Source organism: Musa acuminata, chromosome BXJ1-4 (assembly GCF_036884655.1).
Source record: "Musa acuminata AAA Group cultivar baxijiao chromosome BXJ1-4, Cavendish_Baxijiao_AAA, whole genome shotgun sequence".
NCBI classification, from domain to species: Eukaryota; Viridiplantae; Streptophyta; class Magnoliopsida; order Zingiberales; family Musaceae; genus Musa; species Musa acuminata.
Window position 1 is genome coordinate 10,819,125 of NC_088330.1, and position 17,736 is coordinate 10,836,860.

Below are 17,736 nucleotides of genomic sequence, written 5' to 3' on the forward strand. Positions count from 1 at the left end.
ATATTAATAAAGATTAAATCATAATAAGATTAGGTTGACCTCAATATCAGCATAAATAATAAGATATTGAGAATCATGTTGATTGCATTAGTATCATGAAAATTAAGAATCATGCGGATTGCATTAGTATCATGTTGATTGCATTAATATCATGTTGATTGCATTAGTTTGGGTGTCATAAGTATGATAATTGTAACATTATATAACAACGGTAGATAGATACATGAGGCAAGAAAGAAAAAAAACACTAGAATTTTTAATATTTATTTATTTTATAATTTTATCAGTAGCTTATAAGATATTGGTGGGAATTGAAGAAGAGAATATGTTAAATTTTATATTTTGGTTATTAAATGATATACTAATTAATTATAATAAGATTCTCTTTCGATCAGATTTGTATATAACATATATTATCAAGTGATTAGCTTTTATAGTATTATTATCCTAAAATGAAATTGAAAATGGATTGATGTGGGAGGTTGAAGGGAAGTGAGCATTACATGTAGTTATTGACGTAAATATTACTGTAAATTGTAGAATGGGGAGAAGATGAAGGAGTCGATGATATCATCGATAAAGTGGTTGATATAGTGGACACATTCAGACTTCAGGAATGAGCTGCCTTTGACAAGAAACAGTGTGACCTATATATATGGAAGTAGGAATTGTTCTAAAAACACATTGAGAAGCCACAAAGTTCTACAATTTATTTGTAGGTGAAAACATGTATGATGATAGGAGTTTGATCTTCACATAGTATGGTACAACTAATCTAATATTTTTATATTTTGTCTATAGATCAGAGAAAATTAAATGTTAAGTATAATGTTATGAGTACAATGGAAGATGAATATTTAGTTTTAGTTCCCTCTGCTTCTCTGTAGACTAATTTCCTGCAATTTAAGTATTTTAAAAGATGCCTTCTTGCTGTCCTTTAACATTAAGTAAATGGTAATAATAATAATAATAATAATAATAATAATAATAATAAGTTTCATGCCTTAAAATAATAATATATCTTATATTTATAAGATAGATATATTTATTTATTTAATATATCTCATCTTAAATTATTCATAGTAACAAAGACTCTTATAAGAAGGATGAAATGAGAAATAATTTTATATTCATTATCCTAGTATCTTCTTACATAACATTTTAATTTATATCTTTTAACATATTTTATATTTATTGTAATTTTATATTTATAATATCTATAGTTATAGGATCTCTTATTTATATAAAACAAGAATAGTTTATTCCAATATTAAGATTAGGATAATCTAACAAGGCATTACATGTTTTCACCCATACAACCATCCCATATAGCAACTAATTATGTGCTTTTTATTCACATAATCTTATCGATCCGATTCAACGATATCGAAATTTGACAATGATTTATTCCAATCGAATAAAATAAAAATATGACTATCGTTAACAATCAAATGAGTATTTAATTTTATACACAAACCCGATTAAGGAACACCTAAACCAAGTTTAATCAGACTTGATGATAGTAAATATATATTAAAAAACATTTGTTATCATTATCATTCAATAAAAGAATGGTAAATCCTATTTGAAACTGAGCCTCACTAATTATGTAGGTATCTATTTAACCCAAATAAAATCCAATTAAGATATATATGGAATTAGTTGAAATAAATCGAATCAATGTGATCGAAAACATCACCACATCAAAACTTAAGCTTGGCATGAGTTGGAATTCGAGTGACTCGCATTCCTAAACCCAAATCGAGCACCCTACTTATTCAAGATATGATTAGTGAGTGCTAGGATCCAATTCAACAGGTAGCTGCTGTTCCTGCCTTGAGATTTAAGGAGGAGCTGTCCTGAGGAAGCAACATGGTTTGGGAAGCTGTATGATAACGGAAGGTAGAGAGATAAACCATTCGAGGCCATAAATAGTTGGATGTAAGGTTTACAAAGATAATTCTATGCTAAGATATTTGTGAATGTCTTAATGACTTCAATTAATCTCACTTAGGATCTATGTTTAGAGGAGAAAAATTTAGTTTCTTCGTTGCGGCGTTTAGTCCCACGTTGGTTTGCTAGAGGACTCTTCCTGTCCTCTTTTATCTCTCTCTCCTCTCAAGCCAATGAAAAAGAATTCAGAGAAATAGGAAGAAAATTTTGAGGAAAAAAACAAGAAAGAAAAAATTTCCACTTTCATTTCTTTCTTTAACTATTATTCTTATATTATTATTAGTATGCTAATATCTTCCGATTCTTCAAGATCGTAGGAGAATCTACCCAATTGTACCTTGAATGATTTATTATTAGATATACCAAGGAATACACTTAGCATAGCTTTTTGAATTTTTCTATAATTTCTATTTGATTTTTCACTTATATTATATATTTTTATTTAATTAAAGTATAGATTTTAGTATTATTGCTTTAATAATTTTTTTGCAAACGAAACAAAGGTGAGACATTCATTAGTCAAGCTTATGCTTGAATTAGTAAAAATAACTAAGGATGTCTATATTTTCTTAGTCTTGAATTTGTCGGCTTAGTCATTCATTATTATAATATTTTAATTAGTCCAATGTAAGTATGATTAAGATTGACTTATAGAGGTTTGACGAATATATTTGATGGGTCAACTAACCTATCACTCAGGAGTTAGAGCATAGTGTTTCTCATGATTGTCAATTTCTTGATTCATCATATTATCTATCTAACTTGAGCAATGGAGAATGATGTTACTGTCCCAGTGAGCTTGTCTAGGTTTTGCGTTTGTAAGACTTTGCACTTCAATATTGACAACTTTATACCAAAACAATGCTGCTGTTGACTGACCTTTCTCCAAAAAACAAAAAGCCACCCATCATTACAACAGATCCGAAGTAGGTTCAGTTCAATATTTGGTGAGAGCAGGTGTAATCAGAGTTGGCAAAAGATAGATAGATAGATGGTTAGACGTATCATTGAGATGCTCATAGACATGTGAGAGACTTCCAAGCTGCAAGTTTCTTGTGTTTACACATTGCAGATAAGGATTAGATACAACTTTGATGATTCTCTTCTCCACAATCATTCAATGCATGTTAGTGTTCCTTCCCTTCCCTTCTCCATGTCATAACTCTCCTCATCTTAACAGTTGTTCGTAATTTCAATCTGATGCAATTTTACCCAAAGGAATCTCGACAGAGTAAGCACATCAAACATGCCAATTATTGATGCCAATCGATTCAAGCTCAGAAGCATTTGTATATATATATATTATATCCACAATATGATGTAATGATCGGAAATATGTGCACATACAAAACAACACTGGTTTAGGTCACGGATGACAATAATGTTGGCATGTTCTCTTTCATCCAAATAAAAGCTTACCATCAAAACATGATTCGGCACAAGCAATAATGGAGGGTGAGCCATGCAAAGCCCGGAGTAGTTCATGCATCAAACACAGCAGGAAGAAGAGAAAAGGCACACCACCTTACCTAACACTAACCTAATTCTCTTATATATACATCGCAGCTTTCCCTCTCGGTCACAACAAGGAAGAAGACGAAGAGCATAACTACGTTGTCGGAGAATGCAACGAGGCAACCCGAACTCGCCGCCACCGCGCATCAAGTCGATGCTTGTTGTGGTGCTGGTGATGGCTTCCATGGTGGCCGGACGCTCAGCGACAGTAGAGCGCGATGTGGGGTCCGATACGCAGGTCAAGTGCACTTGCTATCCCTGCGGTTGCGCACAAAGCCCGCCGCCACCACCACCGCCGAAGTGGCCAGTGCCATACTGTCCACCTCCACCGCCGGCGCCGTTTCTTTACATAGTTGGCGCGCCGGGCAATCTGTACCCGTTCGATACTGCAAACTTCCCCTCGAGCTCCTGCCGGAGCTACGCCGGGCTGACGCCGGTCTTTGTGCTCTCCGGGCTGGTTGCGCTGTTGATGTTGTGGTGGCTATGACTCGTGTTGTTGTTTCATGCCATGCTCCTTCATCTGTAACGCTCTTCGAGTTAGATTTCTGCTCTGCAATCTCAAGAATTTGAGTCAAGAAATTAATTGCTAAATAAACTACTATTTCTAAATGATTATTTTTCTTTTTCTTCTCATGGCTCTCAATAATTAAAGTGTTCCACAGTTTGATCAGTGTTCATGTCACTTGTATGATAAGGAAATCATGGAAACTAAGATAATTCTAATGCTGCTTTAAGCTTTAGCATATCATTTTTTTTCATGTTAATTTCCTTGGAATATTTGAGATTTATTTCTCCTTACCATATTAATCAAACCATTGATTGCATGAGATGAGGACAATGATTCAATTATGTCAAGTTGGACTTTGAGTGAATTAAGAAGGATGCATATGTGTGATATTTTATTCCATGCTACTTATAATAATTACAATGATTGCAAGTGTCTACCTGTTGGTGGGTGCATAAGGTTGGACCAGCATCATCAGTGTCATCTTCCTGGTCTAAAATTGAGGCTCCATTTCATGTTAAACTTTGACTTTGAAGTCAAAATAAGATTTGGAGATGGTCCAATTAGAGATCAAAGAGATACCAATGGGTGATCAATTTTTATACTAAATCTAATCATTTTTTGTTTTTTTTAAGGGTCAAAATTTTTACCAACTAAACCAATGTTTCATATTTTTTTTTCTTTTTAAGAATTATAATATCTTAATCAATTCACTTTTGGAGAGGCTCTGTTATTAACCAATTGGAGGCTGCCACGTAACTGTTGACTGGTCAAACAATAATTCCGTCAGAAACAATCGACCGCTTCGCTTCTGTCACTTCTCCGTTCTTTGCCATGTCGTTCACTCCATCGCCAACATTGACGGGTTCAATTGTCTCGCACTGAGGACAGCAGCACAAAGTCAAGTCAAAGAAGGCCTCCTGCTCGATCGCAGTGGGAATGTTATATACTGTGAGCTCCGCTTAGAGCCTCTTGTGAGCTGAAGGTGAGGACTAATGGAGAGCATCAGCACTCAGGTGTTCCACAGCATCCACTCGTACTGGCGGCGCCGGACTTATCGGAGACTGGACGCAACCAAGAAGCAGGCGAAAGCGATACGGCTCGGCGGAGGCGGAGGAGGAGGAATAAGGACGAGCAGCTGGCGATGTCGGAAGGCGAAGGTGGTGTGGCGGACGCTTCGGTTGCGGCCGAAGGTGTGGTCGGCGCCGCTACGGCTGCTGGCGTGGGTGCGGAACGCTTACGTGGACGCGATGCTGGCGCTGGCCGGCGGGAAGGGCCGGCCGTCGGCGCTGAGCAGGGTGAGGAGCGGCTCCGAGGCGCTGTGGGGGAGGAGGATGCCGAGGGCGAGGCAGGCGAGCGGCAGGTCTGCAGACTTCGAGAGGAGGATGATGATGCATCTGATCCATTCCATTGTAGAGCCGGAGTTGCCTTGTCGTGAATGAGTAATATGGAGGAGCAGTTGTACGTAAATCTCATGCATTACTGCTGGATTTAATGGTTTCTTTTCTTCAAGAGAATATTTTTCTCAAATAATAATGTAAAGAGATGGCTTTGAGTTGCATTGTGGCTGATGTTGATTTCATGTGCTCATGGTGTTTGCTCATTTAAGTTGAGCCGATCTAAGTTGATCCTTCTCAATATCCATTGATATAAACTTACGTTCATTCCTTGCCAATAGCACCAACTTTCATGTGCACACCCATCGATTAAACTTAGACACTTGAAATTGTAAGTTGTTAGAGGTAATTGAGCAAAACTCATGGGGAATTAGCTTCCATACCTTGGAACGGAAAGGAACTGGGTGAAATAGCAAGCAACAACAGAGTAAAGAACTTGAACTGAGACTCCAAGTAAGATTAAGGTTACTCGGATCCACAAGAAACATTTTAACACTCATGTTCACTGCCTTCTACGACAGATCTTATTGAGACAGAAACTGAAACAGACGAACGAGTAGTAGTAGTAATGCAAGCAAGCAGACCCTTGAAGGAAGCTCCATGCCATGGCTCACCTGGAGGGTCCTCCAGGGGGGCTCATGTTGGCTGTAGGAGAAGGTGGCGTGAGCAGTGACTCCCTGCTCAGGCTCACAGATCCTTGTGTGCTCACCTCACCATCTCCGCCTGCATACGTGAATCCATACAAGTAGGCTTCAGATTAGAAAACACAGAACAAAGATGGTGAAATCAACGTCAGACCTGTGCTTGGATGATGGTGGACTGGGACTTCTCTGCAGTGGGATGGAGAGACCAGGAGAGCTGAGAAGAGGAGAGCTGCCACTAAGATGGAGGTGATGGCCCTGGGAGTGGAATGCTCCATTGAAGGACCTGTTGATTTCGGATGGATGAGCAAACGAAACACAGAGAGAGAGAGAGAGAGAGAGAGAGAGAGAGAGGTGGGTATAGGCAATTTGGTTAGTTGACTATTTGTCTGCATCTCTCATGACATGTGGTACGTCTAGATCTGAAGGGTGCATTAACCAAGGTTGACCCAGACCATGGCTGGCGTTAGTCAAAGGCCTGCACTCCATTAGACTCCGACAGACAAGACAAGAAAGAGGCATGAAATTGATGAGATCATGATATCTCAATTTTAAGTGCCTCCACAGCAAACAAACAAACAAATGCCAGTTTAACAGCAATCTTAAAAGCCTCTACGTATGCACCTGCTAAGACCACAGGGAACTTGAAAGATTACCTCCTTATCCATCAACATGGTTAAAGAAAGACTTGGAAACGGCAAATACTCCATCAACCAACCTTGAGAAAACAAGAGGACAGCATGAATACTATTTTTAAAGGAATTCTGCTGGTCTCCTGACATGCTAAACAGAGGAAAAAGGAAAGCAGATGAACTAACTTAGAAGCAGCAAGCCCACAAATCTTTAGTACTGATCATTGGCATTGTGATCAATATTGAAGGTGGTACAACATACTCACGTTGAGCTCTAAAACAAGAACAATATTCTCCTACAAACATGTAGCCCGTCCTCTTGTCTTGATCATGCTTCCTCTGTTAATGTATCACAGGTTTAAGAGGATGCGCCCTGAGTTTGGACAAGTCGAGATTTGCATCCAGTTCTTCATCTAACTCTCCCACTACACTTCTGCACACACACGAGTTATATTTAGGACTGGATTGGTAGTGTCAGAAACAGCAAAGTTTACAGGGTACAGAGTGGAAGTAAAACAAGGCCTGTCTAAACTCAGGAGCCATACATGTTATCGCCTCTTATAATATAGAGCCCTAAGACAAGTTGCTGCACACCTTCCTGCAAAATAGGCCAAAAGAAATGTCACAGATTGTGGATCTCAAAATGTCTAATCCTGGTTATCAGATCTCACGTTCTTGCTCCTTCCAAGGATTTTAATGTGAAATGAAAAATAAAATCAAGTAAAAAAACAGACAATGAAATACACTGCAATTGAAATAATATTCCGGTTGGAAATGGTAAAAAGATGAACGAACCTTGGTAGAGTAAACCCTCTCATGAGATTCATCAAGAATAATATTTGTAGCCTGGTCAAAGCCTCTCAAAACTCCCTAAACAAGAAACCCAGGGTCAATAAATCACTAATGGGGGATGAGTATTATACTAAGCCACAAAAAAGAGTTAGTTCCTGTGTAAAAGGAAAAGAAAAAAATGTCAACAAATCACTAATGGGGTATGAGTATTATACTAAGCCACAAAAAAGAGTTAGTTCGTGTATAAAAGGAGAATTGAAAAATGCCACCAAATCATAAATTAGCTTAACTCTAAACAAGTAACAAGGAGAAATGTTCCATGAGAAACTCAGGAACACTAAAAGCTGTTACAATGACTGATATTGTTTACAGTTATAGCAACTCACCACAATGTTGCGCCCATCATTTGTAATGACTGATATTGTTTCTGCATCAGAAAAAAACATTAGCTTTTGCTTCATCAATTCAACTCATTATTTAAAAGTCAAAGATCCATAAAATCATGTGCAGCGGTATCACTACATATGAAAGTAGAATTAGTGGCACTGAACATCATTACTCTAAGTAACTAAACTTTGAAAGATGAAGATTGATCACAGAGCACATACGATCTACCAATGACTCGAGTCCAGGGCCTGTTGACATGTCTAACTGCAACTATCTCAATGGGGGTTTTGCTCTTCCAGGAAGCACTGCAGGAAAGCTGAATGATCATTATGCAGGTTAAACATAGTTCTGCAGACACCATGACATCTAATATCACCAGTAATTCTACATAGACTGGTAGGGACTGTAACAAAATCGAAATATAATAAAGATGAACCTGTAATTAGATATAATTTCATCCAAGATAGTCAACTTGGAGAAATTTCACATAACATCAAAAGTATGGCAATATCAAATACTAGATTACCTAAACATATCATACTTCAGAAATATCACTTTGCAGAGTTTGTAGCTTAGAGTGTGTGGTTACTCAAAAGAAATGGTGAACTTGTGAATTTATTTCTGTTCGGTATATGCTACTTTCACAGTTAGGTACAGCTGACATAAAGTCTATGTTACGAGCAGAATTGGCATGGCCCCACAGCAAGGTGGGATTAGTTACGACTGAGCATATTGGATTCATGTGAACCATCATGAACTTCTATTATCCACCAAAAGATACAGGCACAGGTAACAGACAGATGGAAGTCAACAAATATCAGTTTCTTGAAGGCAATTGAGCATTTTGTTACATGCAACAGTCCCCGATCAAAAGTTTTAGGGCTCACTGATCTATATAAACATATTCATGAGTTTAGGAGAAGAATGAGAGATGATAAAGTCAACATAAAGATTGTCGAAAAGGTGGCAAACAGGAATCCTGATATTTATGTGTCTTTGAAAAGTAAGATGCTCCCTTGCTGCTAAAAAAGTTAATTATTTCCTTTATATGCCATGTTGGGGTGCGTGATTAAGAATTTTAATAGAAAATATTCTTAAAACAGTAGATGCACTTCTTTTAAATTCAAACACATTCTTATTTGGCTGTCTATGTAAACAAAGTGACATATCTTACAGGATTCGAATGTCACAACTAGTTTCTAAGAATTTCAAACACAAATCTTATAGCTCTATTTAGCAAGATGGATGACAGAAGTATTATGTCTGTTAGAAACCTAAATAGAAGATATAAGAACATGCAGCACATTGAACAAAGTGTATGTTACAATCCACGTGGGTTTGTGTCAAGAATCCCTTCAGCAGTTGCTTGCAGGATGTAGGTTTGCCAATGAACTATGGTGTATACTATGCCCAAATCCCAGCTTTCAATGACCATGATTTCTTGTACAAAAGGATTAGTGAACAATGGATCCTAGAGAGGGTGGCTTAAGTACAAATGATAGAATTTTATACACGCCTTAATTGATTTTATACCTTCTGAAACCTTTAGAGATGAACTAGCCAATCAGTTAAGATTTGGAATTTTCTAAAGGACATAGTTTTGCCAGAGGGAGATGCAATTCTGAAACCATATGGGGATGGTTGGAATCACCTCCGCTGAACTGACCAGATTCTAACTTCAATTGGTGTTTCTCCAAAACACAATGGTGGGGCAGGTACATGCAATGCTTATGGTGACACGATGCTTACGGCGACATGTTTCATGAAAGCACCAAATGCAGGCATAAAGCATGAGCTATCCTAAAGCTCTCGTGTGATGGAAAGTCTAATTGCCAGCCAATAGCTAATATGCAGAACATAACGCCCTCCGTGCCAATTTCATTTGCAAGGAAGACATCAGTCCTTGAGTGATCCATGGTGTCGTAGGTGACATAGCCTTTTCTTGCAAAACCTTTCGTATTATCAAAGAGAGCATGTTTTGCACAATGTATGACACATGAATTTTGGTACAGCTTCCAGTGCTTTTGAGTGGAAGGTTGTGGGAAGGGATACAAGTAGTACAACTAAGGAATTATCAGTGACACAAGGTGCTAAAAGACACCCAAGGTGTTCGGCGTGCTAGACACCCGTCAATATAAAAATTATAAAAATATAATTAAGGAAAATATAATTATTGAGAATAAAAATTAGACGATGCATAAGTTCCGCAACATTTCATTTCAAAGTATCACCACTAAAACATCGAATCAAAAGCCCAAGAATTTTGACAAGCATTCTAGCGATGACAATTCCATAATTAACATAATTCATAGAGTATTAACTAGAATTAACTATTATTAACATGAACTAGCATCACTATTATTAACAACTATTAAATTCAGGATGAGGCAGGGAAGGGTGCTGAGAACAGTAGGAGGTCGGTTGAGGGTAGGGGAAGGCAGAGGAGAAGGGCTGACTGCAGCCGGGGTCGAGGGCCTAACAGCGGGAGAACAAGAGAGCGGAGAACGAAGGGGGGGCAGAGAGGAGCTGGAGGCTGGATGGCACATGGAAACTTGTCCGGAGGAGAGAGAGAGAGAGAGAGAGAGAGAGAGAGAGAGAGAGGCGACCGCTGTACTGGGAAGAAGCAGAGAGCAGGGAGGATGGGATGGGGCTGTACCGCCGGCGGCCAGGGCAAGCGGGAAGGGGGGAGACACTGCCGCGAGCTGTCGATGTCGTCCGCGAGATGGGAGGCGCAGCCGCGTTGGGGCAAGCCTTGCGCACGGACGCCGGTCGCCGATCGTCGGCCGCTTTGCAGCGCAACAGGGAGAGGAGTGGACGATTAGGTTTTCTGCGAAGATGCCACCGCGCGCGGGGGTTGTCAAGGGTTTACGGTGTTTTTATTTGATTTGATCAAACCAAGGCGGGTCGAGCCGGGATCCAATCAAATCAATTGACTCGACCCAGATCTGATCACATGCGCCTGGGCCGAATCTCAAATTTCCCAATACAAGCGTAACTAACAAAACCGGACCGGACTATCGAACCCTCAATCGATTCGATCCCCCATAATTGGACCGTTCCAGTCGATCGAAATACCTTCGATTTTTCTTATGACTTTATATATTTGAGATGGATAACTATTAAGGACATGAAATGATGAAATCCTAAGACATAAAAGCATTTACTCAAGAATTATTTTGAGGTCCCAGTTTTCTGTCAGCATAGCATAATTCTTCCGTGACATTCTCCTAATAGTGGGCTAGTGGGCATGTGGGCAACAGCGAGCTATTTGCAGAGCATCATGCCAAGATTCGTGCTGGTGACAATGATGAAGAATCTTGATCCATGAGAACCCCAACCCAAAAATGGGCATTAGGATCACCCAACGAGAAGCAGCATGATGCTATGTTGCCATTTGTGGCGGATCCATATGCGCAGAGACGACAGGGATACTGGAGAGCGAACGCAACCACTTGATGGCCGGAGATAGAGGGGGATAAGGTACTGTTCCACTTCTTCCTTCATCTGCTCTCCGGGAATTCCGGCCAAGTTGCATGAATCCAGCAACTAATTATTTTCTTAGATCAGGATCCAATGACTGCTGTAAATTTCTCTCGGTCCTCCTATAAATAGGAGGGTACGAAGGGTTTCATGGGTCCTTGTAGGTCTTTTGAGTTCCTCTCTCTTGTTCCTGGTGAGAAGCAGAGGAGGCACGTCGGTGATGCTGTTGACAGAAGATAGAGAGCACAGATGATGGCTTGCAACTCTTTTTGCATTCCACTCCTTTGTGCTCTCTATGCTTCTGTCATCACGTTCGGCCCCTTGCACACAGCCACCGTCAGGATCTTTGTAGGTGATGCCCCCTTCGAGTTGCTTCTCGAAAGCTTCTTACAACCCTTGGATGTTCATGAAGAAGAAGAAGAAGCCAGTGCAGCTTCCGATGGAAGATTTATGGTGATGGAATCAAATAGCACTAAAGACATGCGTGAAGAACCACCGTTCGTTACACTTCCTCTTTGACATCTTCTTCGACAGTGAAGGAGGAGACATGAAACGCCCGAGGAAGCTCCGTGGTGGTGTCCAAGAAGAAGAGCAGGCAGCACATCACCACGCTGCTCGCCAGCATCGGTATCGGCCCAAAAACCCAGAGGAAGAGGGTGAAGGACACGTAGAACGCCCTCAGGCCGAGAGACCAGAAGAGGCTGCCTCGGTCCAAGCTCCTCGCGGCGTGCTCCGGCGAGACGGGCCCTGCCACCGGCTGGCTCATGAGGAAGCCGGCGTGCGTGTGGTACCGGACGGACTGCACGTTGCAGAGGAAGGCGAGGATGAAGCAGAGCAAGAGGGCGAAGTACTTGATGGAGCGCACCACGGAGGACTTATTGCCGTAGACGAGGGAAGAGGTGGCGGTGCTAGTGGTGGCGCTGACGAAGACGCTGATGAGGGAGGCGAGGGTGACGGCGGTGGTGGCCAGCGCGGTGGACGCCATGATGTCGTTCCTCAGCGTTTGCACCGCCAGGGTGCCGTTCCCGAGCGGGTCCTGTTCAGCGTACACATTAATATATATATATATATATATATATATATATATATATATATATAATTGTATATATAATTTAAAATAATTGGCGATATTATAATTAATTTGACTAAAAAATTAAATTATTATTTAATCGGACCAAACAATCATAAATTTGAACTTCCAATTTAATTTTTTTATCTGCATTTTTTCGTATATTTTGGTCATTATACTAACACTCTTGAGTCATACAGGAAGGAACTAAAACATTCTTAAAGAAGACGAGGAGATGCAGACTTACAGTCATCATGGCTCTGAGCCACCGGTGCTTGACCTGGGCGTTCACGCCGATGACAGTGCGACTGGGATGTCGGACTATGGTGAAGAAGAGCCATATGTGGTAGGTGGCCTGAAGCAGGAGACCCAGCGGAACCATCACCATGTCCAAATATTTCTCCTCCATCTCTCTGCACCTCCTCCTTCTTCTTCTCTGTGCTGTTGCAGTCTATTAAAAGTGTTCGGATCGAGGTTGAGGAAGAAATAAGCAACGCATGGAGAGGCTGAAAAGGCATTTAGAAGAGTTATTGGTTAACAGAGACGGGACCGAACGCTTCCCTTGTACCCAAGTTTCATTGGTAAAGCGTGTGGGAGTTGTTCTTTGAACCTGTCCTCTTTCCGGATGATCCCAATACCTCTATTACGCGAGATTAAGATAAACAACTGTTCCAGAAATTGTTGGCCTCCGAGGATCGTCCAGAGAAGCCACGAATCGAATCGATCCATGCTTGTAGGTTTCCTCGCATGCCCAAATCAATTTAGACTAAGAAATGAAAAGAGGAGAAATATTCTTTAAATCAACTCTAACTGAGAAAAGAGGAGTAATATTTTTCTATATGCATGCATATAATATAAGTACATATGGAATCTAATGAAGAATGTCATGCAGCATTACTAATCAGAAATCCATGTTTGATTAAAGGATGAAAAAGGAATTGCTTGGGTCATTTTCAAAGTGATTAAAGGAATATATGTATATATATATATATATATATATATATATATATATATATATATATATATATATATATATATCACCTGCAAACAAATAATCTTAGCATGATATTTTTTATTCATTAGTGACAAAACAGAACAACCTTGTAAAGATTCAAGCATTGCTGAGAAAAAGAAGCCATCAACATTTTGTCAAAGGATCCATATTGTCCCAATACAAACAATCACAGTACATTAAGATTGACTTGTGGGAGTTCAAACAGATAGGATAGAAAACCATAAGTGTGAACAGACGATGGTTTTGCAAGTTTTGTAGACATTAGCTTGAGAAGAATGTGATGATCAAGCAATGGGAAAGAAAACATACCAAGTTGGGAGGCAAAACCATGATTGCACATATATCTTTGCGATTTCGTATGGAAAAATTGCACCATGCATCAAATTTGTAGAGCATGGGGATCTGACTAGTACCATGACTATACTCAATTAAGAAGCATTTTTGGATATTGCATGCATCAATGATCATTGAACTTTGAAGTGTGTTTTCTTGCACTTATATCTTCTTGCACAGATGAACTCCCATTGATACCGAGCTCTTGTAGGCACATAATTAAATATCTGCCATCTTCCATGAACAGCAATTGCTGACAAAGAGCTTATTGTACAGCCAGCAGCTGTGTAACAATGGTATGATTAATTAACAGATAAACATATTAACTGGGCATGCAATCTGTCATACCACCACATAAAATAAAGGCTAGCTGTACAAGCAAATTGAGATAACAATCAAGTCGAAGAAAGCAGTAATTATTTATGGTGTAGGAAGTGCAAGTATTATCTAAATTGTATCGTACCAGAACCTTCATTGATTTTGCTATTGCCTAGTTCATCCATAACTTGAATAGCCTATCCTTGCCACTAGATGCTACTTTTTCACCATCTGGACTCCAATCCACACAGAAAACCTAGGAAAAAGAAGAAGAAAGGACTTTATGTGACATTAAATAGTGAAGTTTGATGTGCATAAACTCATCAAGATTCTTGGAAAGAGTAGTACCTCATCTACATGACCTGGAAGATCTTGTTTAAGCTAATGCAATTACTCCGGCAAGAGTCTCGTCCACTACGTTCACCCATTTACTCCATAAGCTAATGCATCCATCATACTTTAAGGTTAATTTTGTAGTATCTGCTGTATCAAATGCTACATCATGAGTTATTTTGTCATGCAATGCTAGTTGTCAAAGTTGAATTCTTTATTGCCAACGCAGGATCTGATGCGGAGGGTTCATACTTAAACATAGTATCTATTTACATATGCTCAAATGACCCATCCTCATTATAAAAATATACATAACTCTATTCCGATCTCGTCTGGTATGGAATGAACTTATAATATGATGATCGAGTCGATTTCATGATTATAAGTTCATAATCCCAACCCATTCCCATTTTGGGTTGAGCAGAACATATCTACTAATTCTTTTATTCTATTTAGGGTTCATATATATATATATATATATGTATATGTATATATACATGTATATATGTATGTATATATGTATATATATGTGTATATATATTTATATTATTTCTTTAAAAAAGTAATAAAACACTGACAAAATAAAGGAGAAGCTACCAGATTACAAGTTATCAACTTGTATGAAATATCTGTAAATTTGTTATTTGTATTGGGTACATAGAAATTAAAGAAAAAACAAGCACTGAACTTTCAATAGAACATTATACAAATGAAATGCATACCTTATGTATATCATGGCATCACCACCCCACTTTACACAGGTAACAGCCAGAGTGTGACCAAAGAGACAAACAACACACTTGCTCAAAGAAATATCCCAAATACGTGCATCCCCATCCTTGCTGGAACTAACTAAACGGCGACAAGGAGCTTGCAAATGCACAGGCTCCCAGGAAATACCAGTAATCGATTTCTTGTGGCCCTGCCATTTTATAATGTACCCAAAATATATATTGTCACAAGGCACATGATGATGAATGCACATCAGAATGTCAAGTTAACTGCCCAAAGTTGATATTATAAAACATTAACAAGTAAAAATACGATTTTAACATAAACAGAATATTTTAAAGGATAGTAAGCTGAGACAAACAACAAAATGGAGAAAATTGGTTTTGAGCCAATACCAGTGGAATATTTGGATATGACCTTCTAAGAGATCATACATGAGGCTTCTTGATCATCGGTCAATGCATATGACTTTCCAAAAGACTGCAGTCGAGTTGTATACTAACCAAAGTTCGTCTTATGGGTCTGTACCAATATACAGACTGGCCGATGGTACAACATGTACCATTCTGTCACGGACAAACTTTGAAACAGGGTGTTTGATGTAATGCTTATGTATGTCCGTGTCTGTTGGCATGTTCATGCCTTGTACAGTGTGTAGAGGGGCAGCCGAAGGCTTATAAGTCCCATTTTAGTTGGGTTGGTGGCCTCTTTAGGCTTGTAAATAAAGGTTGTGTCATGTAGACACGTGCGAGAGCTTTTCGGTCTGTAATGGACCATTTTACCCTTTGTTGTGCCACTGTTCAGAGCTTGTAAAGTCTGTTTGTAATTTGCATTGTCTATGAAGTGTTTTTCGGACATGTTTGCTTGTGGATCCCGTTTGAGGCGTTCTCTCTAACCCGTTCTCTCTTTTGGTGGTCCTAAGGGACAATGGGAGGCTTCGGGGAGGCTAACCTTTGCGGACGGACACGCAAGGGTGCCGCACGCCTTAGGCAAAACCAGCTAAGGTCGTGACAATTGGTATCAGAGCGGGACAAGCACTCATAGAAACACTTGACATGCAAACGTGGGGGACCTAGCAGGGCTGCGTTGAGGGCAGTCAGCACACACGCGACCGTTTGAGGGAAAACGGGCATGGAGATGTAGGGAAAAGAGTCGCTCAGAGGAGCGGGCATCTGAGATTGGCATTCAGAGGAATGGCCAACCCTTCGCGCAAGAGGCACTACGAGAACATGCAAGCTTGGAAGAATTTGGAGCGCACAAAGGTTGGGATGGCTGAGTTTGAGCTACGGCTCAACGTTGACAACTATACTTGATGGTGCTCTAGGCAAGCGAGGCGCTTGGCAAGAATGAGACCATGCAAGGTGGAATGAGTTGCTCAACGACCAAAAGAGTTATGCAAAGCTCACAGAGGTGAGGGGAATTGCTAACTCGAAGATTTTGGTACTCATGCATGGGCTTGTATGCGGACGACGGAATGTTCGTGGCCATCCCAAGGCGGCCGAGACTCGGCACCATGGAGCATTGAAACTTTCTCTTCGGCATGTGAAGGATACGTCCGTAGGAGGCTGAAGTGTGCAACGAGTTCAGCATGTTGCTAGACCTTGAGGGGTGCAGTGGGGGCTGTATTGACGGGGAGTCGCAATCTAGCAAGTGCGTTTGCAGGAGGCAGAGCAATGCACAGTTTGTTCAGCAGATCGGAGTAGTCCAAGGGGATGGTGGTCTCCGAAACGAAGAGAGATGTTGCTCCAATGGGACAATTATCCAGGAGGGATAAGTCTCAGCTCTCCAGAGGGAGAATCATGTGAGACGGACTTCACATGTTGAGGAGGAGTACCTCAATAAACAACAACTCCACGAAGCTCGATGGACTGAGCAAGCGGCGAGGAGTCGTCGCATGATCTCGCTTGAGAGAATGCATTGGTGGATGCATTGCGAGATCAAGTGGGGGAGCAATACAGATGAAGGCACACTTGGAGTCGATATGAGATCGGACTCAAGGGAGGGCTGACCCGTGGAATGGTGGGCACGAGGGCCACCATCGACTCAATGCGAAAACGGGGAGCGGAGCAACTTGGGTGTAACTTGGCGAAGTACCCAAGCCGCATGAAGGGAGCCAGCAGAGAAGTTGGAACATGGAGCAGAGGCAGAGTGCTTTCCTTAGACAGGGGTCAAGGACATGAACACTTGCAGAGGCAAGAGCAGGATCATGTTGTTCCATGGGTCCTTCATTCTGACGGAGCAGACTCATCTTGCATGGTGCCAAAGACGAAGGGAGCTTCGGGGCACATGCACCTTATCTCGGAGAAGCATTTGAGGGAGGAACTAAGGCGACTCAATTTGCGGAGGCGAAGTTGGGTTCAGAAGGCCTTAGCACGGGGCAAGAGGACGCAGAGGCGGGTACTCTTGAAGAATATGCCACAGTGTTGCCATTCGAGTTGCTATGAAGGAAGCGGTGCGCAGCGGAGATTGTGCTGGTAGGGGCAGAGGCCCAGGATCCAGACAATGGTGCACCAATTGCAGCGAAGTCGGGGGACTTCGGGAGCTACTAGGCGACGGACTGTCCTAGAGCGGTGCTTCATCTAGGTGTGACCCAAGAGTGGGTGGATGAAGGTCGATTGCCAAAGGAGCGAACAA

General features: G+C 40.7%; 2 protein-coding genes across 3 annotated transcripts; both read right to left on the reverse strand.

Annotated features, from left to right (window-relative positions):
- Window positions 1–6,730: 6,730 nt before the first annotated feature.
- LOC103981351 (sm-like protein LSM8) lies at window positions 6,731–10,685 on the reverse strand. Of its 2 annotated transcripts, none has more exons than XM_009398060.3 (6): window positions 10,479–10,685; window positions 8,044–8,138; window positions 7,822–7,862; window positions 7,439–7,513; window positions 7,189–7,241; window positions 6,731–7,076 (listed from the first exon to the last, which is right to left on the reverse strand). In XM_009398060.3, exons 2-6 carry the CDS (start codon window positions 8,078–8,080, stop codon window positions 6,986–6,988), a joined length of 297 nt encoding a protein of 98 aa, XP_009396335.1. In that variant the 5' UTR covers window positions 8,081–8,138; window positions 10,479–10,685; the 3' UTR covers window positions 6,731–6,985. The 2 variants fall into 2 exon arrangements, with proteins under 2 accessions (XP_009396335.1, XP_009396334.1); XM_009398059.3 differs by having other exon boundaries at window positions 8,044–8,127; window positions 10,479–10,684.
- Window positions 10,686–11,709: 1,024 nt separating this feature from the next.
- LOC103981355 (uncharacterized) lies at window positions 11,710–13,112 on the reverse strand. The gene is made up of 2 exons (XM_065166160.1): window positions 12,619–13,112; window positions 11,710–12,338 (listed from the first exon to the last, which is right to left on the reverse strand). Exons 1-2 carry the CDS (start codon window positions 12,778–12,780, stop codon window positions 11,805–11,807), a joined length of 696 nt encoding a protein of 231 aa, XP_065022232.1. The 5' UTR covers window positions 12,781–13,112; the 3' UTR covers window positions 11,710–11,804.
- Between the last annotated feature and the right edge of the window lie 4,624 nt (window positions 13,113–17,736).